Raw genomic sequence first — 22,365 nt, forward strand, 5'->3', positions numbered from 1 at the left:
TAACAGTACCTGGAAGGGCAGGTTGAGTGGGTGGGTGGGATTCAATTTGTTTCCGTTATTGTCCAGAAGAACCTCTTTATTTAAGAGCAAGAAGTAAGGATGACCCGAGTTCAAATCTTGCTTTGTGAGCTATATCGCTAGGCAGCCTGTGACAAGTCACTATTCCCTAAGAGCCATACTTGTACATTAACTGAAGTCATGGTAGTGTTCCAGATACATGGTTTGGGTAGACTTTGGGGTCCAAGAAATCAGACTTATAAAGACAATGTTTAGCTCCCGAAGAACAATCACAAAACAAAGGATGCGACTTGCAAGCTACGGAAGAGAAACGCTTCTCGTGTGGCCATACGTAGTTTCAACAGTGAAAGCATATCATTTCTGAATGATGAGTTATCTGTAGCTTATACTGTACTGTTCTTAGTCTCCCCAGTGCCCCATTTATGTTATGGAGGGTTGGCTAGGGAGCAGCTGTAGGATGTATAAAAACTCTCTATTCTCAGTGAACACCCCTCCCAGGATGAGAACAGTGACTCATACCGGGCAGCGACAAGCAACCTCTTTTTTTTCTGGGAAGACACTTTGGCCTCAGAGGAGCTTTTAGTTGTGCACTTGGAGGCTTCGCCGCCTGTCATTGTGTTTCTTTTGCTTTCTTTTCCAGATGACCAAAATGCTGGACTTGTTAGAAGATTTCCTGGAATACGAGGGGTATAAATATGAGCGAATCGATGGCGGGATTACGGGAGGATTGAGACAGGAAGCCATTGACAGGTTTAATGGTATTTCCCTTTGGTTTTTCCATCTGAGGTGCACATTGCACTCTTACCCATGGATCCTGAGTGTATGCATAATGAGTTGGGTGGGAGAGGCACATTAAACAGGGTTGGCACATCATGCTTGGGGGGGGGAAGCAAAGGAAGAGCCACAGAGAGTCTAAAGATGAACATGAGGGTTGAACGGATTCCATAGAAGAGGAGGAGTTGACTCATTCCTAGAAAACCTGCTGTGCTGTTGAAATGTTCTGTGGTTAGCAGTATCTACCGAAGGGGACACCTAATTCATGTACAGTGGTGCCTCACATTACGACGTTAATTCGTTCTAGCGAAATAGCTGTAGAACGAAAACATCGTAAAGCGAAAATAAAGAAGCCATTGAAACGCATTAAAACCTGGTTAATGTGTTTCAATCGACTAAGAACTCACTGTCCAGCGAAGATCCTCCATAGGGGCGGCCATTTTTTGGTGCCTGTGCAGTGAAAAATGGCTCCTAAACACAGCGGGGAGCCATTCTGAGCACCCGGCGGCCATTTTGAAAACCCGACAATCAGCTGTTTTGATCGTGGGGAAGCAAAAATCGGTTCCTGAAACAGGGAACCGATCATCGCGCAGCGAAATTTCCCCATTCAAAACGTTGTTTTGCTATCGCTTTTGCGATCACAAAAACCTCATCATAATGTGGATTCGTTGTTAAACGGAGTGCCCGTCTTGCGAGGCACCACTGTATCAGGGTTTTTAAAAAAATTCCTGATAATATTGACTTTTCCTGTCACTAGACTTTCCAAACACATCTGATGTTGGTTGATTGAGGACGCAAGGCAGAGAGGGGCCTGGTTGATACCTGTCTGGAAGACCCCTGAGTTTCCACAGTAAAGGAAATCTTGCCCAAACCCAGGAGAGCCTCTGCTGCCAGTCAGAGCTTGGCAATACTAGGCCAACTCAGATAATGAAGTGCTCCTGGGCGCCCGAGCCATGGCACCTAGAGAAGAGGCCATCCACTGGGACTCTGAATGAGTCCCTGTTCTGGGCTTACATCAATCTGCCTCTGTGAAGGGTAGAATAAGTCATGCCCTCTGACTCAAGGGCTCTACTTAGCGTAAGGTGACTTCTCTGAAATTCTGATTAGGAAGTGAGTTTTTTTATTTGTTTGAGATTCGTTGACTTGATTTAAAAAAAAAATTCACCGGTCCTTCAAATTTCAACTCATTTAGTCCACTGGCGTTTTCCTTCAGGCACAGCTGATCTTGGATGATCTCTTCCTTTAAGTGGAGTTGGTTTTGAGTGGCTTCAAACATGAGCTTACTTCATCCTCCTCAACCAATATGTGTTGTGTTTCAAATTAAAAGCTGGAGAGACTCCCAAAATTTGTGTTTTGTGTGGATAAAGTCAGTCTGGGCTGTTTTCTTTGTAGTTTTTTTCCCCCTGAAGTTCTCTGGGAGTGGAAGGAAGCCAGCCCGGAGAGGTGAATCATGCAGAGACACTGCAGGCACCCTCGGTTGATGAGAGGCCATTCTATGTCCCTGTCGTGGGAAAAATGGATGTTGCAAGCATGCCTAGTAGATAAGAGACAGTATGACTTATCTACTCCCAGAAGAGGATGATTGATAAAAGAGAGGCCCAGAGAACAGAGACTCATTCAGAGTCACGGCATATGCCTTCCGTGCATTTCATTATTTAATTGCTCTCATGGCACGTCAGCCATTCTCTCATGGCCCATATACAGTTCAAGAATTGCATCCTTGTGATTTTTTTTGTGAAGATCTGGGAGTAGAAGGAAGCCAGCCTGGAGGTGGGAATCATGCAGAGACACGACAGGTAGCCTCCATTGATGCAGTTGCAACTGGATGTGTTAGAACAGCCAGAGGTTGGGTGCCAGGCATGCCCTAAAATAGCGTTCAGATGGTCTGTTTTGCTTTAACCAGTCCCTCCTTTGTTTATCACTAACTGATCTCTCCTGTCCTCGGGTCTCTTCCCGGACGCTGTCGCCTCCATCCTGTCCTTACTAACCCAGACCTCATCTCTGTCTCCCCCTCCCCTTCTTGTCGTCCCCTCCTTTGTCGATTTTTGTCCTTCTCAGCACCTGGAGCTCAGCAGTTCTGTTTCCTGCTCTCCACCCGAGCCGGCGGTTTGGGCATAAACCTTGCAACGGCCGACACGGTCATCATTTACGATTCCGATTGGAATCCGCACAACGACATACAGGTTGATTCTTTCTCCTTTCCTCTCTTATCCTGCGGGGGGAAAGGCAGCTCAGAGTTACATCGCCCGTCATTTCCTCCAACTTCTCTTGATCCCTTTAAGTGTCTGTTTTTTCATCAACAAAAAAGAATTTGTTAATTAAAAGAGCAAAAAAAAAAAAAAAAACCCACATTGCATTTAAACTTTGGTTTCCACTCTGCAGGAAAGCTCCGAGTAGCTTTGTAAAACAATTTAAAAAATAGCAGATGTTTCCTCAAAAGCCACGCACCCTGAATGAACTGCTGATGTTTCTTGGAAATTTAGGACAGTTTCCAAGTCTGCTTCCTGCTTTCCTCTTGTATAAATCTCACACAGCAGGACCCCCTATCCACAGGAACCATATCCGCTGATTCACTTATCCACTGCCTGAAAATGATAAATAACCCCCCTGAAAAATACCTATTTATTTACCAAAATTGGTCCCTAGAGGGAGACATGCAGTATATAGTGTTCAATACGTCCACATTTTTCCAACATCTGCGGGTGGGGGGCTTGGAACGGATCTCCCGCAGATCCCATGGTCTGTATAAATCTTTCCCCTCACCTTTCTACAATGAAAGATTTTACTGGGGAAATTGCCACTTTCTCCTTTGGTCTTAAAAAAAAACCCCGTTTAACAACAACAGAAAGCACTCTTTTCTCCCCTCTCCTGCTGCTGTTAATTGTTGTTTCAGTGTGTTTTTAAAACGTCGCTTGTCTTATTGGTGTTTTGGAACATCCGGTTTTCTTTTAAAAGGAAGGTTTCGCCGCTGTGTACGGGAGAAGAGCTGAATTCCACTTCTAAATGATAAGATGACGAAAGTCCCGTTTCCCCATGATTACTCTGCACCTTGTCTGCGTTAGCTCAGTTTTGACAGAATAGAAAATGTTGCAGGGTTTATAAACGTTGCTCTTTGACTGCTGTACAAACCAGGCATGTCTGGACCCGATTTTCTCTCCCCACATCTCCCCACTAATCATCACAAAAAGAGGGACAGAGCAAGGGGAGGGTGAAAGGAAAGGAAAAGAGGAAGGACCTTGAAGAGTTTTGAAGTTTACTTCAGAATTGGAGAAGCTGTTAATTTGGGGTGGTAAACAATTCTGGTCTACCAGAAAGACCCACAAATGGGTCCTAGATCTAATTCAGCCTGGACTCTTTCTGGAGGCCAAAATGTCAAGACTGAGGCTGTCCTCCTTTGGGCCCCTCCTGAGAAGAAAGGGTTCTCTGGAAAAGACCATCATGCTGCGAAAAGTGGAACACAAATCCTGTTCTGAGAAAGGGTCAACGAAAGTAATGTTCAGAGCAGGAAGAGGCAACCATCCATTTGAAACCCCCACTCAGTCAGCCGGTCAAGGAGGGAAATGTTTGCCGGAAGAGAAAGGTCTTGTCCTGCCTTGTGGAAGGGCAGCTGAGATGGGGCCAGGCTGGCCTCCAGTGGGAGGGAGTTCCAGAGTCTCAGGGAGCAGCCACGGAGAAGGACTTGTTCTATATCTCCACCAAATGGACCTGTGAAGGTGGTAGGATCAAGAGGAAGGCTTCTCCTGATGATCTTAACACCCGAGGTGGCTCATAATAGGAGATCCGGTCCTTGAGATGGTTTGGACCCAAGCTGTATAGGACCCGCTGAAGTTTCTTGACACTTCCCATAGGCAGCCCCCTAGAGAGCGCATTACAGCAATCCAGCCGGGATGTCCCCATGGCCGAAACATCTCCTTGCTTGTCCCTTTGCAGGCCTTCAGCAGAGCTCACCGGATCGGGCAGAATAAAAAAGTCATGATCTATCGGTTTGTGACGCGAGCGTCTGTGGAAGAGCGGATCACCCAGGTGGCCAAGCGGAAGATGATGCTGACCCACCTGGTGGTGCGCCCAGGCCTGGGCTCCAAATCTGGGTCCATGACAAAGCAGGAGTTGGATGATATCCTCAAATTTGGGACAGAGGAGCTCTTTAAGGATGACGTTGAAGGTAAGGTGGGATGGTTGTCATTCAGCATCCGAGGTGGTGACTGCGAAAGCTGGAAAAAGGAGGACTGAACACCTCAAGGCTAGTCAACGGCAAGCAATTTCCGTAGAAGGCGTTAGTGGTAGCTGGGATTGACATTTGGGAAAGAGATGATCCGTCACAAGCCGAGTGCGCCAGTTTTCCTCTTCCTTCCTCTGCTTTGCTTCCTTTTGTACAGTGGTATCTTGCTAGACAGTTACCCCGCATGACAGTTTTTTCGCTAGACATTGACGTTTTGTGATCACTATAGTGATTCTCAAAACAGTGATTCCTATGGGGGAATTTCGCTGGACAAGGTTTGGTCCCTGTTTCACAAACCGATTTTCGCTAGACAATGATTTTGACAGCTCCCTCTGCACTCGCAAAGCGGGTGTTTTTGGGACCTAAGCTTCGGAAGACAGCGATTTAAACAGCTGGTCGGCGGTTCGCAAAGCGGCTTTCCTATGGCCGATCTTCGCTAGACAACGACGATTCTTCCCCATTGGAACGCATTAAACAGGTTTCAATGCATTCCAATGGGGAAATGCTTTTTGCTAGACAATGATTTTTTGTCAGGGATGGGTTCCCTGCTTTTAGACAGATTTCGGTGATCCCAGTCGCCTCATGGGAAGCGGGCAAGAATTTGACTTTGCTTCTGGGTACAAACCTGCATCAATTCATGTGGTTCCCTGACCGCTCACTGCTCTCCTTCCTTCCTTCCTTCCTTCCTTCCTTCCTTCCTTCCTTCCTTCCTTCCTTCCTTCCTTCCTTCCTTCCTTCCTTCCTTCCTTCCTTCCTTCCTTCCTTCCTTCCTTCCTTCCTTCCTTCCTTCCTTCCTTCCTTCCTTCCTTCCTTCCTTCCTTCCCCCTCTCCCCTTCCTCCCTTCCTCCCTCCCTCCCTCCCTCCCTCCCTTCCTTCCTTCCTTCCTTCCTTCCTTCCTTCCTTCCTTCCTTCCTTCCTTCCTTCCTTCCTTCCTTCCTTCCTTCCTTCCTTCCTTCCTTCCTTCCTTCCTTCCTTCCTTCCTTCCTTCCTTCTATTCCTCGAGCTCCTTCCTTCCCTCCTTCCTGTTTCCTTTCTATTCCTTCCTTCCTTCCTTCCTTCCTTCCTTCCTTCCTTCCTTCCTTCCTTCCTTCCTTCCTTCCTTCCTTCCTTCCTTCCTTCCTTCCTTCCTTCCTTCCTTCCTTCCTTCCTTCCTTCCTTCCTTCCTTCCTAGCAATGGTATCTCAGGCGCAAAGGATCAACATGCCCGAAGCCATGACCCCTTTCACGGAGGCGCCGGCCTGTAAAGGGGGGGCAGTCACTCCTGGTGTGAAGAAAAAACATGGCGGAACTCCACCAGGTACGTGAAGAGCCAGAAGCCTGGAGGTATCATTTTGTCCTCTGGTGCTCTTTGTTGGAGTGTCTGTTTTACTCTCTCTTCATTACTGGGGAGGTTCAGGTGGAACAAAATGCCTGCAGAATCTGTTGTGAGGAGAATTTTTAGACAGTGACAAAAAAAGAGAGGAGCTGTTCACAAATGAATGCAAATCTGTGTTTGGGAAAGAGCATGCTTTGCTCAGAATTATTGGGGGGGGCTCCTTCTGTTGCAGCATTTTGAATTTTTTTGTTCAATTCCCCTACCTGTGCAACAGAAATTCAGGGAATCACAGAACAGCAAAGTTCTCCAGAGTAGACCCTCTCTTTTCTCCTTAACTGGCACTTACAGTCTCAGTAACTCACTCTGAGGCGTTAGCAGTAGACAGAATAAAAAAAGTTTCATTACTCACAACAGAACAGACAAAGCAGCAAACAGACACACGTGACTGCTGTCAGCAACAGTCTCTAAAGAGGGAAGAAAGCACTCTGCATAGAGGCAGGCCTCTCTTTGAAATCAGAGGCAGGAAAGGACGATTGGTTAGTGCTGGATAGATTGACAGTCTGGGGTGAAAGGTCCCTCCCACACAAACCTACTAAAGGCAGCATGCGAGGTTGCAAACCAAAGGCAACAACAACCACCCACCCTCCAGCACCTTCGGGAGCCTGGGCATGTTCATAGTAGCCCTAATGCACTAATGTTAAATGATTAGAGTTCTTAAACTCTTAAGGCCAAAATCCTATTGCTGGGGTTAATAAGTAAATGGCGCAAGTTTTGGTGGTGAGTTAATGTGAGTTATGAATCCATGTAGACACCCTCTATTGCACACTCACACAGCTCAGTGCTAAGAAAACGTCAACACTGACTTTGTAATTTGGAGCAGTTCACCACTGAATGTTACGCCGTTTGAGTTATGCTGGCGATAGGATTTTGGCCTGAGAAATCTCATTTGTTAGTTAATCGCATTAGATCTTCATTCAGTAATGTATGTTAGAGAATTATTGTTTAAGAATTTCTGAAGCTGACCGCTACAAGTTAGTTAATAAGACAAGAAGCCTAGAAATCCTGTAGGACCCCTGTCTCCACGAGATCAGTATCCGTGGTTTCACTTTTCCCCAGTCTCAAAATAGTAAAAGGAAAAAAAAATCAGAAATATGTTTCTCCATGATGTATTATCAGAAATGGCCACTAGGGGGAACCAGATACAATGCTATGTACAGAGTTTGCTATTATCCACAATTTTCAGCACCCACTGGGGGTTTGGAACGGATCCCCTGCAGATACAGGCATTCTACTCTAATGGTGTTTGGCCTTTGAACCGCTTAAATAGATGCTTCAATCTGTTGGTAGAAGTTTTTGATGAAGTGGAACAGTAAATTGATTTTCAAACAATTATACTCAGGGGGCGAGTGCTTCCTTCTCTCACGTGACCACTGCAGGCTGGTTGAGTCTGCGCCTTGCCGTGGGCTTTCTGCGTTCCCTCGGTGTCACCTGTTTGCTTCCCAGGAGACAACAAAGACGTTGAGGACAGCAGCGTGATCCATTACGACGACGCGGCCATATCGAAGCTGCTCGACCGCAACCAGGATGCCACCGACGACACGGAGCTGCAGAACATGAACGAATATCTCAGCTCTTTTAAAGTGGCCCAGTATGTTGTGAGAGAAGAGGACGGTGTGGTAAAGTGCCCCACATTGTAGCTTTCCTTCAGTTTTTTTTTTCCCGGTCCGTTCTTTTTTTTCTTATTATTATTTTCTTGATAAGGATGTTTGCGATTTGGGATCAGTTTCTTAAAAACACACTGGATCCAGGTTTGGGGCAGCATGAAACGTTGCAAAAGTTGCCGTCTGTTTTCTACATTTCTATAAAACAAGCCATGATGGCTGAAATCCTGTTGCATAAACGGCGTAACTCTTAGACACGAATTGCTGGTACGCCGAGCAGCCTCCAGAGGCAGTGTCTGAGTCTCATGACTCAGTCAGCAATGGAAGGCGTTTACGGGGTTTTCTTAACTTACGGCCACTTGCTGCTAAAAATTTACACCGTTTGTGTAACTCCGCAAGAAGATTTTGGCTGATGCCTCTGTTCACTGAGTTAATGAAAACAGTAGTACCATTGGGCCATCATCATATGTCTCCTTTGTGAGTCTGTCCCAGCTTATCTGCTCTAAGGGTCTCATGCTATCTATCCTGTATGACAAAACTATAAAAGTGGATGGGATCCAAGGGTCATCTAGTCTGACCCCCCCCCCCAAAAAAAGCAAGGAATCAGATAGGTATCTTTAGCCATTTTACTTGTCGCGCAATGTCAGTGAGACTGTCTGTTTGTTTTTTAAAGGGAGACTGGTATATTTTGGGACTCAGGGTTTGGTGGCGGTGCCTGAATGTAGCATCCCGAGAATCTCCATTTGAAAAAGACAAATTAAAAATTAAAGAAAAGCATGCTTCTCATTGTTAAGAATGCAGACAATCAAAGATGGGTTTGAAATGATGAGGGCAGGGGTCTGCAAAGTGTCGGGAGCCAGTCCTTCTCAAACAATGTGTGATAAGTTATGGGTCAGTTAAAGGCTGTAAAGAGACCAGGGAGGGTGCCTGCTGTGTCCCTGCATGAGTTCATGAGACTCTCTTCAAAATCAGCCTCTGTGGAGGGTGGGAGGGGAGAAACTGTTTAGGTGGTATCTCTGCACTGATTGGGGTTGGACGGCTGGTGCTCTGACACAAAAGACAATGGCACACACACACACACACGCACCAGGAGTATGCCCATTGTTTCTCTGCATGACTCACATGAGTCGCTCATGCCTTTTTGGGGGAGAGTCTACCAGCTGCAGCTTGAGGACGACCCTCTATCCAGAACCCCTGCCATTTTCTTCTCCATCCCAACACCCCACCCCTGTTTGCACCTGCAGGAGGAGGTGGAGCGGGAAATCATCAAGCAAGAGGAGAACGTGGACCCGGATTACTGGGAGAAGCTGCTACGGCATCACTACGAGCAGCAGCAGGAGGACCTGGCCCGAAACTTGGGGAAGGGGAAGCGGGTTAGGAAGCAAGTGAACTATAATGACGCCTCCCAGGAGGATCAAGGTAAGGCGGGTGGCGGCATCTCTGGAGCAAGACAGAGCCTTTGGTCCAATGTCTGCACCACCCTGGGCCCCACAGAAGAATGTGTCCTTAGCAGAAACTGTGGGGCCAATCCAGAGACATTGCAGAAAACCCACCACTGGAATATAATACCCATTCATGTTTTTTATCATTTTGACCGTGCCTGGGGGAAATAAATGTCCAAATAACAAAACAAAGCAAGCTGACTGATTAATTTTGGGGGAGGAGAGAAAAGCTGCTGTAGTGACCCTTGTGGCTGATTAGCGATCATTATTATTCAAAAACACCAGTCAGTATTTTTTTTAAAGTTTTGATTGGCTGTGCTCGGTGTTTTTAAATCATAATGCCGAGACTCAAGCGTGTTCTTCATTTGCACGTCTTTGTTTGCAAGTGTCATTTCTCTACCCTGAAAATCTGCCTGAATCACATATCTCCAACACTAATGTGACTTCGGGTTCTAATGACAGGTGACCTACCTGTAATCTATAGTTCAGCTTCCGTCTAGTCCCAACCAAATCGATGTGTTTGTATCTTTGTACTGTACACCAACAAAGTTTAGGTTTATTGTTATAAAATACACACAGGCACCTTTGCAAACTTCAAGGAGCTTTTCCAGGACTGCATTTCCCACTCCCCACTACTCCAGCTGGGCTTTGGAAAGAAATAGTGGAGTGGCCCTGGGACAAAATTTTAATTTTTTTTAATATTAGCATGAAATTCACATGCTGTGAAAAACACTCAGAAGCCATGGCTCTGACTGCATGTCTGGAGGCGCAACCCATCCCTGCTGCTTAAGTCCTGAGAGGTAGACCGGACTTGTGGCACTTCAGATTGCAACTGTGTGAATTGCATTTTGAATGTTTTCCCTGTAAGCAGAAATCTAGCCCATCAAGGTTTCCCCTGCAGACAGAAATGTAGCCCATCAGGCGTCCTGCTCCTTTTCTTCTTCTTCTTCTTCTTCTTCTTCTTCTTCTTCTTCTTCTTCTTCTTCTTCTTCTTCTTCTTCTTCTTCTTCTTCTTCTTCTTCTTCTTCTTCTTCTTCTTCTTCTTCTTCTTCTTCTTCTTCTTCTTCCTCTTCCTCTTCCTCTTCTTCCTCTTCTTCTACCTTTTCTACTTCCTTCTCTCCCTCCACCTCTTTTCTTTCCCTTCCCTAACTCCTTCCCTTTTCCATTCCTTGCCGAGTTCAGGAGCACTCAAAACTGCATGCCCGCCTTTGCACCCCAACGTGGTGGAGCCCGTTAAATATCTTGAGGAGGATTCTTGATGCCACCTGATGCCTCCGGCCGTTGTTGCCAGGCCTTCACCCTGTCCGGTCCCTCTTGCTTCTCCTTTACGAGACCCTCTTCTCCTCTTCCTCGCTAGAGTGGCGCGACGAGCTGTCGGATAACCAGTCCGAGTACTCCATCGGCTCCGAAGATGAAGACGAAGACTTTGAGGAGAGGCCGGAAGGTCAGAGTGAGTTGGGCCTTTGCTTCTTCTCTTCTCTCTGCCTGCCAACCCCAGAGGCTGGTCCGGATCCCCCCGGGACACGGTTTCCTCCAAGAACGTGGCAGCTCTCGGTGGAAAATGGACAGACACCGGCCAGCGGCCAGCTCTGTGGTCTCCAAAAGAATAGCTTGGCTTTTGGAGCTAAGGAGCGTCGGCGCAAAGCAACGGTGGGTTGGACAGGAGAGAACAGCTGATCCAGGTGCTTTGGAACCCACCTTTCTATCGAAGCTGCCAATTCTTCCACGAGGATTGTTCCCCTTTGCTGAGAACCGACCACGGATGGGATCTGAGGCCTTTCATTCCATTTCCGGCAACTCCTAGGATTCTCCAAGGATTCCGGGAATTGCTGCTCCCAGACCTAAATCTGCACACCTGTAGGCGTCACACGCACCCCCCCCCCCTGAGCTTTCAAGGCCTTTGCATATAGTAGCAGCTTTACTGGTTTTGCATCTTGTTGATTTGTTTGGAAAAAAACGAAGCTGTCATGGTGCTTCTTGGGAGTCATAGTTCTTTGGGAGGCAACTTCCAAAGAGCTTAATGGACAACAAATCTACAACTCCCAGGAAGGACCACAATTTCTTTCTTTCTTTCTTTCTTTCTTTCTTTCTTTCTTTCTTTCTTTCTTTCTTTCTTTCTTTCTTTCTTTCTTTCTCTCTCTCTCTCTCTCTCTCTGTCTCTCTCTCTCTCTCTCCCTCCCTCCCTCCCTCCCCCCCTCCCTCCTCTATGAATCAAGAACAGGAAACAAGACCACAGAGCAGGGAAATATCCCAAAAGCCTTTTTTGTGGGGTGGAGGTGGGGCTGCAGGTGTGCAGATTTGAGTTTATGGGTTGCAATTCCCAGATTTCTCCAAGAGTTCAGGGATTTGCAGTCCAAGAAGATAAGAGAGTGCTGCCCTAATTTTGATCCTCCTCTCCAGGGTGAATGTAGAGCAGTGGTCCCCAACCCTGGGCCTCCAGATGTTCTTGGACTTTAACTCCCAGAAATTCTGGCCAGCAGAGGTGGGGTAAAGGCTTCTGGGAGTTGTAGTCCTAGAACATCTGGAGACCCAAGGTTGGTGACCACGGATGTAGAGAACTGGGTCTATCTAAACCTGCTTCCTTAACCCGTGGGCCATTTTCCGGCCAGAGCTAACGGCCTCCATAAGCTTTTGATGGAATACTGCTATTGATTCAGGGTCTCTTTGATGCTCTCCAGGTGGCCGGAGGCAGTCACGAAGGCAGCTGAAGAGTGACAGGGACAAACCCCTCCCACCATTGTTGGCCAGAGTTGGCGGGAACATTGAGGTAAGCCTCCAAGCCTACTGCTCCTGCTGGGCCGGAAGGTCCAGCCCATTCTCTCCTGGCAACATGGCTTCTTAGTTGAGAAAACTACACCAATGGAGTTGACCTTCTTTGTGTGAAGAAAGAAGTCTGTGAACCTGGGATTTATTGGGACTTCCCAAGGTGGGTGGTGGTGGAGGATGTTTTTACCCGAGCGCTGAATCTGCTTCAGTTTTTACTCTGAACTTTACCAGAATGATCCAAGGAGATGAACTTTATCCCAAAATAATTTCAGCACCATGGACAGGTCTTTGAAAGTTCCAACTAAAAACACAGAGAAGATTCTACACACAGAGACAGACAAAACTGGAACCACCAGCCTCCCACCCACTCTGTCATTCCTGTCTTTACTTTCAGGTCTTGGGCTTTAACGCCCGGCAACGCAAAGCCTTCTTGAATGCCATCATGCGCTGGGGGATGCCCCCTCAGGATGCCTTCAACTCCCACTGGCTTGTCCGGGATCTCCGTGGGAAAAGCGAGAAGGAATTCAGGTACCTTATGCATCTCATCTCCCCCCCTTCTTAGTTTGGGATCCCAAGCACGCCTTTGAAATATCATTCTTAAGATGTTGGTTTTACTTTCTGCCCAAAATGACATGGGAATTAGTATACCTCATCTTTAATGAAATAAAATCTATCTTGCTGTCTTTACCAATTTATCTGAGATCGGAAAGTCCAAATTCAAAATGGCCTGCAGGTTGAGTGTCGTTTTGAATGTGTTGAAAACACATTAGTGTCGGTGAGACGTGATGCAGGCAGAACCTTTGGTCTGTGAAATCGGATTTGAGCACAGAAATCAGGGGATTCGTTCATTCCGAGTTCTTCCCCCGGCCGTTTTTGTTTTCTTCCTCAGAGCTTACGTGTCCCTCTTCATGAGGCACTTGTGTGAGCCCGGCGCGGATGGAGCCGAGACGTTTGCGGACGGCGTCCCCCGCGAGGGGCTGTCCCGCCAACATGTCTTAACACGGATCGGTGTCATGTCGCTAGTCAGGAAGAAGGTAAGTGAGATTATTCAGGATCTAGTATTTGGAACTCGTGGCCAGAGAGCCAAGACTTCAGTAGTGGCCTCAAATGTGGGCCCCTGAACCTCTTCCTGAGCCAGGATGAAATCCCAGCTGAAATCCCAGCCAGCCCAGGGGGTGGAATCGTGAGAATGTTGAGCTGAGATCCAGGAGGCCTGGGTTCAAATCCCACCTCAGCTAGGAAAATCCCCAGGGTAATACTTGGGACAGTTGTACTCTCCCAACTGGCCTACCTCACAGGATCGTTGCGAGGATATAGTAGGGGGAGGAGAGCCCTGTATGTAACCTCGGAGGGAAGACAGGATATCTTCAAATAAATATATCAAAGGAATAATCTGTTTGTCCATATACACATGGGCTTTATTTTCCAATTGGATTTTGACTGATGGATATTTCAGGAGCCATCTTGGTTGAGTTCCACTTCAGTTCTTAATTTTAAATCCCATCTCTTTGCTCGGCCTCTGGCACCTTCCCTTCCAGCCTTCCTGTTTCTGTGTTTGTTATGTTTCTTCCCCTTTTCTTCTCGAAGAAGTGATGAGTGCCGTTCTTCCTCCCTTTCCGTCGGCCCTCAGAGCCATCCTGTGAGGGAGTTCGGCCTGAAAGAGAGGCAGGACTCAGGCGAGGTCACCTAGCGAGATTCGCCTTGTGCGTGGGGACAGGAACCCGGAAGTCCTGAGGCCCACGTCCGTTCTGTTCTGGCGGCAATTCCCACTTGGCTTGTTCCTCTCCGTCTTCTTCCACTCCCCCCGCCTTCTATCCTGGTTTCAGGTTCAAGAGTTCGAACCCGTCAATGGAAAGTACAGCACGCCAGATTTCGTCCTGGAAAGTTTGGGCAGCCGGAAGTGCAGCGAAGGTCACTCTTCGGATCCAAACACGCCTGTCCCGGCCAGCCCGGCGCAAGGGCAGACAGGGCCTCTGTCACAACCAGGTAAGCCCAGGTCTCCTCTGTGGTGAGGACTAACATTCTGGACATCAACACACACACACACACTGAGTCGTCTGGCTGATGAATGACCTTCTCTGGTCTCCTCGTTCTCAGTCTCCTCCTTCTTACATCCCACCCACCAGAGAAACATGGCTTCCACCATGATAGAAACAAAGCTATGACAAAGGTTCTCCGGACAGAAAATCTGGAGGATACTGGGGAGAACGTCCCACGTCCAGGACCCTGGAGGCCAGTGGTTCCAAACCTTGGGATCCCCAGATGTTCTTGGGCTAAAACTCCCAGAAGCCTTCACTCCAAGCTGTGCTGGCCAGGATTTCTGGGAGTTGTAGTCCAAGAACATCTGGGCACCAAACGTTGAGAAGCCCTGGTGAGGAAACCCCACAAAACCTATTGAAAAACAATTAATACCAAGTGCTACTTCTAAACAAAAATACTTTTCTGTTTTGTTCGGAGAAGGGCTGAAAGAAAAAAGAAGACCTTTTTCATACCCTCCATTTATTTTTATTTATTTTTATGTTTTATCTTTTGGTTGTGGGAGTGCCAGCCCTTGCTTGGCTCTGATCTTGGGGATGAAAAATGTACAGATTGATGCCGTGATCCTAATGATGGTCATGGTGGATATCAAGCATGGATTTAGAATAAAACATCAGTCTCAGTGTTTCCTATATCAGAGCCAGGAGGTGACGTCAGTATTCTGCTCTGAATCAAACTGCTGAATTGTGTTTTAATGGCAGTTTCAGACAAAACGGACGCATCGCCAGGAATCTTGGAGGAGAAAGAACAAGGTGAACAGCGGGCAAAGAAACCGCATGAGGGCCAGGTAAGGGAATCCCGAAGGGAGGGTTATTTTCCCCAGCATGAAAAGTCTATTGGCTGCCTTCTGTGGGGCTGAGTCCACATGGAGTTCAGCACACTCTATTTGAATGGTTGAAATCTAGATGTCGGGGTGTGGAAAATTCACCCGCTTTGCCATTTAAGGACTGTGAGCCTACCTCCTTCCAATCAGGAGCAGGAACAGTGAGTCATGCAGAGACACAGCAGGCAACCTTTTTTGACAGCTGGTTCTTACTCATGGAGAAGAGGAACCGGGTCTCCTCCACTGTGACGATCTCAGGCTGAAATCGGTCCTTAGAGGTGGCTTCTTGTTAGAAGCTGACAGAGACTCCACAAAGCTTCATGACTCGGTCATCAGACTTTTAAATGAAGCACGTGTTGGCCTTCTGACGGCCAATCACAGGACAAACCAAGCAAATTTGCAAGACAGAGGGCCGAGAAAGCCCGTGCTGTGACAAGCCGGCATCTTTTAGGATTTCCCCATTTTTAAGAACATGCTGCCTCTGTCGTTAAGGTCGAGCCTTCAGTCAAGGCAACGTATGGTGTGAGAGAGAATCTGGAGTCACTGAAAACTATGCTTTGCATTCAGGGGTCGACGAGCGAAGAAAAGATGGATAATGGAGACCAGGAGGAGATGGCGGAGAGCCAGGCCAAACCAGGCGAGGAGAGCGTGAAGGAGGGTGAGAGGACGGAGCTTGCTATGGAGCCACTGGTTCAAGGTGTGGGGCAGAGTCCAGGGAGGTGTCCATGTGGGAAACCATGTGAGGAGCATGGGCAGGGATCACAACTCCCCCACCGTATTCAATATTTTTTCTTGCTTTGTCTCCTCTTTCTCTTGAACCTCCCCCTGCTCAGCCGCTACAGAGAAGCCCTCCCAAGAGGAGGAGAAGCCAGCAGAAAATCCAGGACTCCATGCCAGTCCCTGCAAAGGGGGCAGCGAAGAAGCCAAGCCAGGTAAATGCCTCTCTCTCCCCACCCCCGTGCCTAAGTTCACCTTTGCAGGTGTGCAGAAAAGGTCACTTTCTCTGGTTTGGGCAGTCAAGATGAGGTTCTGAAGGCCTGGTCTACTTCCATGGTGGGGTAGGTAGTCCAGGCCGCCTCTTGGGGGCAAAATGGGTAAGATCAGGCCTCTGGTCTCCTGGAGACCCGGTCTAACTCTGGCTACTTCCCAATGGAAAAGGTGAGTCTTTTTTTGGAACATAATGGGTGGGGAACTCAGGGTGGGAACCTTCCCTTCCTTCCCTTGTCTTCTTGAGCCTTCAGTTTGAAAGCCCAAATTTGGCAGGTGAGGAGTACCTTGACAGTGACCAAGTACACATCCACAAAGCGTGCAAGTTTTTGAGTTTTCCTGAAGGTTTCATCGTGCTGGAGGAGAAACCACTCTGGAGGTGGGGGGGAGAGAGAAGGTGGAATCCATTGCATTTGAAGCCATGGAGACCTGCAAGGACACCCAGTTCCCAGACGCTGAGTAGGGACTTGATTCATTAGAGAATTGGGCAAGTATCGTAGGACCTTTTGGCAAACCTCACCAGGAATGCCGCAATACCAACATTTCTTTGCAACCAACAGCAACAACAACAACAACAGTAATAATCTTTGAACTGCAGAGCCGTCAGGGACCCTGTAGATCATTATGTCCAGCCTCTGTCAAGGAGCCCCAGTGTCGGATTTGAACTTCCATTTTCCGGCTCCATAGTCATTATTTTGCGACAAAGCTGGAGACTAAAACTCGAGGAACAATTTTTTGAGCAAAAATGGAAATTCTACAAAGGTGGTATTTGCTTTGAGAGAGAATTCAGAAAGCGTTTCCGCAAATAAGGTTCTTTCAGATGCAACATAGTTCTTGTCTCTCAAGGGCGGAGATCTGTGGTTTTGCACTCTTATCTCCCAGAATTCCCCAGGCAACTATGATGGGATTTGTAGTCCAAAAATGCAAGCTCCTACTACAGAACAGGGGGATGACAGCGGTGCTGGATGTGGTGTCTCTTCAGCTAGGTTGTAAAGATGGGGGGGACAGCTGCGTCCCACCTCAATTGCTGTGGGGCTCCTGCCGCACCCACTCTCCTGAAGCCCTTGGTGTGTCTTCTTTCCAAGCAGATGACGTGAAGGCAGAGGAGAAGGATCAGCCGGAGGTCCAGCAAAATGGCGACAAAGAAGAAGAGGACGAGGAGGAGAAGAAAGAGGAGAGGAATGGGGCTCGGTTCATGTTCAACATTGCAGACGGGGGGTTCACAGGTATAAAAGGGTGGAAGCCTTCCTGGGAGGGAAGTTTGTCTCAGGCTTGTACAGCGGAGGGTCCTTCTCCTCAGCCATGAATCCTTTCTCAATAGTAGCTGGAATTACATCTCTTGGAAGACCTCTTCCCTGTCAGTGGGGCAGGGCACTGGATCTGAATACTGGGAACTCTCCAAGGTGCTGAAGGGGGGAGCTGTCAGAAGCAAAGAGTCCCCTTCAGGAAACCAGTTTCAGCACCTCGGAGAGTTCCTTGAGAATCAGGATTCCTCAGCCCACCCGATATCACAGCGGCTGTTGGGGATCCTAATGGGGGACACTTGGCGTGCTCGGTGATGTTGATGGCCAGGAGAGGAGGAGGGTTTGGGAAGGAGGAGGATAAGATCTGAAACCCATCTTGGAACATCCTAACCCTCATTCTCATCATGGCTATTACTATGATTTAAGGAATTTAACAATTCCTTTGTAGTTGCCAAGCGGCTGTCATTGCTGCTCCTTTTCTGTTCACAAAAATAGTGTGTGTTCTCAGTCGGTTGTGTTGGCATCGCCCGCAGGGAGGCAGTCTAGAGCAGTGGTCCTCAAGCTTTTTTGACACCGCAGACTAGTTTAGTGTGCATGCAGGGGGGCGGGGTGTGTGTGTCTCTGTGTGTATGTATGCATGCAGGACTATGTGCATGCGCGGGGGGCAGATGGGGGTGTGCATGCCTGGGAAGGCTTCTGTGCATGTCTGCAAAGGGCGTGCATGCGTGGGGCATGTGTGCATCCGTGCATGCATGTGCTCTCCTATCCATGTGGGTGGGCGTGCATGTCTTTGTGCATGCAGGGAGAGGGAAGATCTATCTCCGTGGCCTAATCCTGCATAGGCCATGGACCGGTATCAGGCCACGGACCCGGGATTGGGAACCCTGCTCTAGAGCAGCCGTTCTCAATGGGGGCCCTGGCCCCCTCTGGGCAGCCCTGGCACATTTGATGGAGGCCACAGACTGGAGCCAGTTCTTCACATACCACCTTATAAGGTTTGTTGTGCGACTTACACAGCCCTGATTTGCCCTGCATTTCTTTTATATTGTGTTTACGATTGTGGCCGAAAATAGGTTGTGGATGACTGCTCTAGGAAGCGAGTTCTAATCCTTTTTGTTGTTTTTTTCTATGCTTTCTAGTTGCTTCTGACTTATAGTGACCTTTACTGAGTTCTCCAGATTATGGAGTTTATTCAAGGAATGGTTTCCCTTTGCCACCCTCTTCAGGGAGTTTCCAGGGGTACAGATTTGAACCCGGGTCTCCTGAGTCCTAGTTTCACACCCATCCACTATGTCACACTGACTCTTAGTTTGGCTTTTGCATCTCATAAATACTTTAAAAAGACAAAGTCCAACAGAGCCAGCAAGTGGCATAAATGGTGAAAAACGCCTGTTAAAATCCTCAAAAAAGGACCTTTACATTTGTTCATTCATTTTATTTCTCTATCACTCCATGCATGTGATGCACTCTTCTGGACAATTGAATGACCTTTCAAAATGTAGCTTTTTAACGTCGCTAAAAATGTAGCTTTGTAATGGTTGGTGATGTGACTCCTAAAATGTATCTTCATTACACAGTCAAGGTTCCAAAAGTAAGGAGTTACTGGTAACTCAGCTAGCTGTAACCAGTGGCTTCTCAAGCTCTGTTTCGCCGACTCTTTAGGATGCCTACTTTTCTGTAGAGTTTCTGGCACAACACATTGTATGGGTACAAAGTGTTATTATGACTGTTGCTTGATGCTCGATTCGCCAAGGGAGAAAGGCATAGGGAACTGGGAACTGCCACATTCTGGGTCACTAAACGCCGCCTTTCTCTGCTTGGCTCGGCAGAACTGCACACGCTCTGGCAGAATGAGGAGAGAGCCGCTGTCTCTTCCGGGAAGATTTACAGTATCTGGCACCGGAGGCATGATTACTGGCTCCTGGCAGGAATTGTCACGTATCCTTTACTCCGCGAACATGGGAGATGTCGGACGGCAGGGCGCTGAGCCACTCTGTGGTAATCCGAACTGTACCTGTCTACCCACTAGGACTGGGAGTCAAGCTTCTAGTCCTTATCGTGGAGGAGGAGACAGAAGCGAGCCACGTGTCCAACGCCAGGTTGATGCGTTGGCAAAGAAGCTCATCTCGCTCAGGTGATGATGATTATTTTTTTGCAGGCAGAGGTGTGGAGGCTCCACTAACTGCCATTGGCTCAGCTGCTATGATGTCACAGAGGGGCTAACCAATGGTTATCCTTCTGCATTCACACCTTAGGAGAGCCTTAGCAAACAACAACCCCACAAAACTCCTTCTGGAATAATTTAATATTTTTCATTGGATGAGCTCCTGACCTCATAAGGTTCCCGCATTTCCCTTAACACCCACCCCCTGGCACTCAGGCATGGGTACGCCCGCTGGCAGGACATTCAGAACGACCCGCGGTACGTGATCCTTAATGAACCCTTCAAGTCGGAGATTCACAAAGGCAACTACTTGGAGATGAAGAATAAGTTCTTGGCTCGGCGCTTCAAGGTGAGGTTCTCCGGATACTTACTTGTGAGCGTTGGGAGGGGCTGCCAGCCTTGTGGTCCATAAAAGCACCCAAGTGGCTTGATTTCTCCCTGGATGCTGGTTCAGCAGGGATGTGAGCAGACCCCAACGTGGGGTCGGGCCAGGCAGGATGTGCCGTGGCTTTGGATGCCCTCCTGGTGCCATCCTCTCCTTCTTTGCCCTCGTCCGCAGTTGCTGGAGCAGGCCTTGGTCATTGAGGAGCAGCTGCGCCGAGCCGCCTACCTCAACATGACCCAGGACGCCAACCACCCAGCCATGGCCCTGAACGCCCGGCTGGCGGAAGTCGAATGCCTTGCGGAGAGCCACCAGCACCTTTCTAAGGAGTCTCTGGCAGGAAACAAGCCGGCCAACGCTGTCCTTCATAAAGGTGGGTCCTTCTTGAAATGGGGTTGGCAGCCTCTCCTCTTGCTTTCCCCAGACTTTCTTCCCTCCTGTATCTTGCCACAGGTTGGGCATTTGTTGGATAGCTCAGTGGTTGAGGTCTCTGGCTGTGGAGCCAGAGGTTAGGAGTTTGATTCCCCCACTTATGCCTGGACTCCGTGATTCATAGAGTCCCTTCCTGCTCGGCAGTTCTAAGATGACTAAGAGATGAGATGTCTAAGATTACTACTGGGCAGTGATTCAGTTTTTCTACCAAGCCGTGGCCAGTTCTTGAACTGCAACCAGCACCATCCAGAAATAAAACATCTATAAAAATAGAGGATGATGAATTTCGCCTGCTCCGCTCCAGAAAGGGCATCTTGGAGGCTAGAACTTTGATGAAATTCAGCTGAGGATTTCAGATGGATCCCTAGAAAATTCCTACATCCCATCTCGACCGCTCCCATAGCATCTCCCGGCTCTGTAAGAGATGATGCCGGATGGCACGTGTCTCCATTAAATGCACTGATCTTGATCAAAATGTGTAATATGGACAGGTCTACATTTAGAAGTGGGAGGTCCCATAACTGGCAAAAGCCTTTGCTCGCCTCCTATAGCCTCTAAATTCGCCAGTGTTGCGTTGTGATTGGTCATCCAGAGGCATGCCTGGCCATCATTGGCAGGTGCTGCTGGGGACCAATGGCTGGAAAAGAAAATCCTATGGCTGGAGAACCAATATGCTGTCACTTTCCAATTGTGAGCTGACTGTCACATGTAACTTGTCGTAGGAAAGATTTCTGCCTGAACACACAGAAAGTTAATTTTGAGGATGAATAAGAGGATAGTCACGCATTTCTGTTTTAGAATCTGGTATTATCCACAGAATCCAGTTTTCAGTGTTTTTTTTTTTAAGCCAAGTTTTGAGTTCTCGTGACTGCAAATGCTGGAAACAGTACACAGGGTAACCTTTGGTGAAACAGCAGGAAAAGACTTACTTATAGCTAGATGCCCTGATCTAAACATCATTGTTTAAGCGTTGCTGGGTCCCAAATCAGAAGGGCTCTGATGTGGTCCAGGAGGAAAATGAGGGAGAGAGCTTTTTGCTAAATAAATAATGGTGACTGTAAAAAAAATGGTAAAGAGGGTTAAAAGGACTGTTAAAATTAGTAAGGCAGAGGAAGGAATCCTTGATATGGTTCAGAGAAAACATACCGAATATGGGTCCAGGATTTGGACCCATCGTATTAAAGATTAGCTCAGGTCCAGGGTGCGTGACCGATGTGTTTGTCCTGCAGTCCTTAACCAGTTGGAGGAGCTCTTAAGCGACATGAAGGCAGACGTGACCCGGCTGCCATCCATGCTCTCCCGCATCCCGCCTGTCGCCGCTCGCCTCCAGATGTCCGAGAGGAGCATCCTCAGCCGGCTGACCAACCGAGGGAGTGACCCCACCATCCAACAGGTTAGGGCAGCATTAAACACCACGCACAAAAAAAACACCAATCACTCTTTTCCTTGTGGGAATCTTTGCTTCTAATCTTGGATCTATTTTGGTCTGTGGCTGTTGGTCGGGTGCAGTGGTTAGAGCGTTGGCCTCGGCCTTCAATGATCTGGGATTGAGTTTCCAAAAAGCCATGGCACTTTGGTGCCATACTGCATGCTCTCTTGCTCTCTCAAATCTTGGGAGCAGCCTCTAGAGGGTGGGTAGCCCTCTACCGCTTGGACTCCTTGAGCTCCCTGAAGGACCGTATCTCCCCCTACGAGCCTTCTCGGTGTTTATGATCATCCGAGAAGTTCCTCCTCTCGGTGCCATGGCCAGCCCAAGCACAGCTGATGGGGACACACGGGAGAGGGCCTTCTCAGTGGTGGCTCCCAGATTATGGGGAGGCTCTCCATATGGAACAATCAGGCTGCCCCCTCCCTCCTATCCTTCCACCGACAGCCCCACTTCTTCAGGCAAGCTTTTAACCATCATGACTGAGTTCCTGAAGGCCATTTCTTAGTTGAGATAGTTTTTAACATTTGACATGTTTTAAATCATTCAGTGCATTCCAACCAGTTTTGTAGTTTAATTGTTTTGAGGTATAATTTATTGTGGTTTTAATTCTATTATTTTTAATATTGTAAGCTGTCTTGGGTCCCCTTATTGGGAGAAAGGTGGCCAGTCCGT

The 22,365-nt window shown here is 48.0% G+C and overlaps 1 protein-coding gene across 5 annotated transcripts in view; it reads left to right on the top strand.

Moving 5' to 3' along the window:
• The window catches only part of CHD5 (chromodomain helicase DNA binding protein 5), a 57,425-nt gene that overhangs the window by 27,579 nt on the left and 7,481 nt on the right, over positions 1-22,365 (top strand). Inside the window, exons 21-39 of one of the 5 annotated variants that reach the window (XM_072977744.2) lie at positions 659-776; positions 2,851-2,975; positions 4,723-4,954; positions 6,183-6,308; positions 7,830-8,002; positions 9,232-9,406; positions 10,787-10,879; positions 12,108-12,196; positions 12,590-12,723; positions 13,085-13,229; positions 14,022-14,181; positions 14,934-15,019; positions 15,623-15,752; positions 15,889-15,987; positions 17,128-17,268; positions 19,116-19,224; positions 19,667-19,799; positions 20,010-20,205; positions 21,494-21,657. In XM_072977744.2, coding sequence (XP_072833845.2) covers positions 659-776; positions 2,851-2,975; positions 4,723-4,954; positions 6,183-6,308; positions 7,830-8,002; positions 9,232-9,406; positions 10,787-10,879; positions 12,108-12,196; positions 12,590-12,723; positions 13,085-13,229; positions 14,022-14,181; positions 14,934-15,019; positions 15,623-15,752; positions 15,889-15,987; positions 17,128-17,268; positions 19,116-19,224; positions 19,667-19,799; positions 20,010-20,205; positions 21,494-21,657 — 2,628 coding nt within the window. The remainder of the gene's footprint in view (positions 1-658; positions 777-2,850; positions 2,976-4,722; positions 4,955-6,182; positions 6,309-7,829; positions 8,003-9,231; positions 9,407-10,786; positions 10,880-12,107; positions 12,197-12,589; positions 12,724-13,084; positions 13,230-14,021; positions 14,182-14,933; positions 15,020-15,622; positions 15,753-15,888; positions 15,988-17,127; positions 17,269-19,115; positions 19,225-19,666; positions 19,800-20,009; positions 20,206-21,493; positions 21,658-22,365) is intronic. The other 4 variants (XM_072977745.2, XM_072977746.2, XM_072977747.2 and 1 more) reach the window with 4 other exon arrangements.

The sequence above is a fragment of the Pogona vitticeps genome, chromosome 7 (genome assembly GCF_051106095.1).
Source record: "Pogona vitticeps strain Pit_001003342236 chromosome 7, PviZW2.1, whole genome shotgun sequence".
NCBI classification, from domain to species: Eukaryota; Metazoa; Chordata; class Lepidosauria; order Squamata; family Agamidae; genus Pogona; species Pogona vitticeps.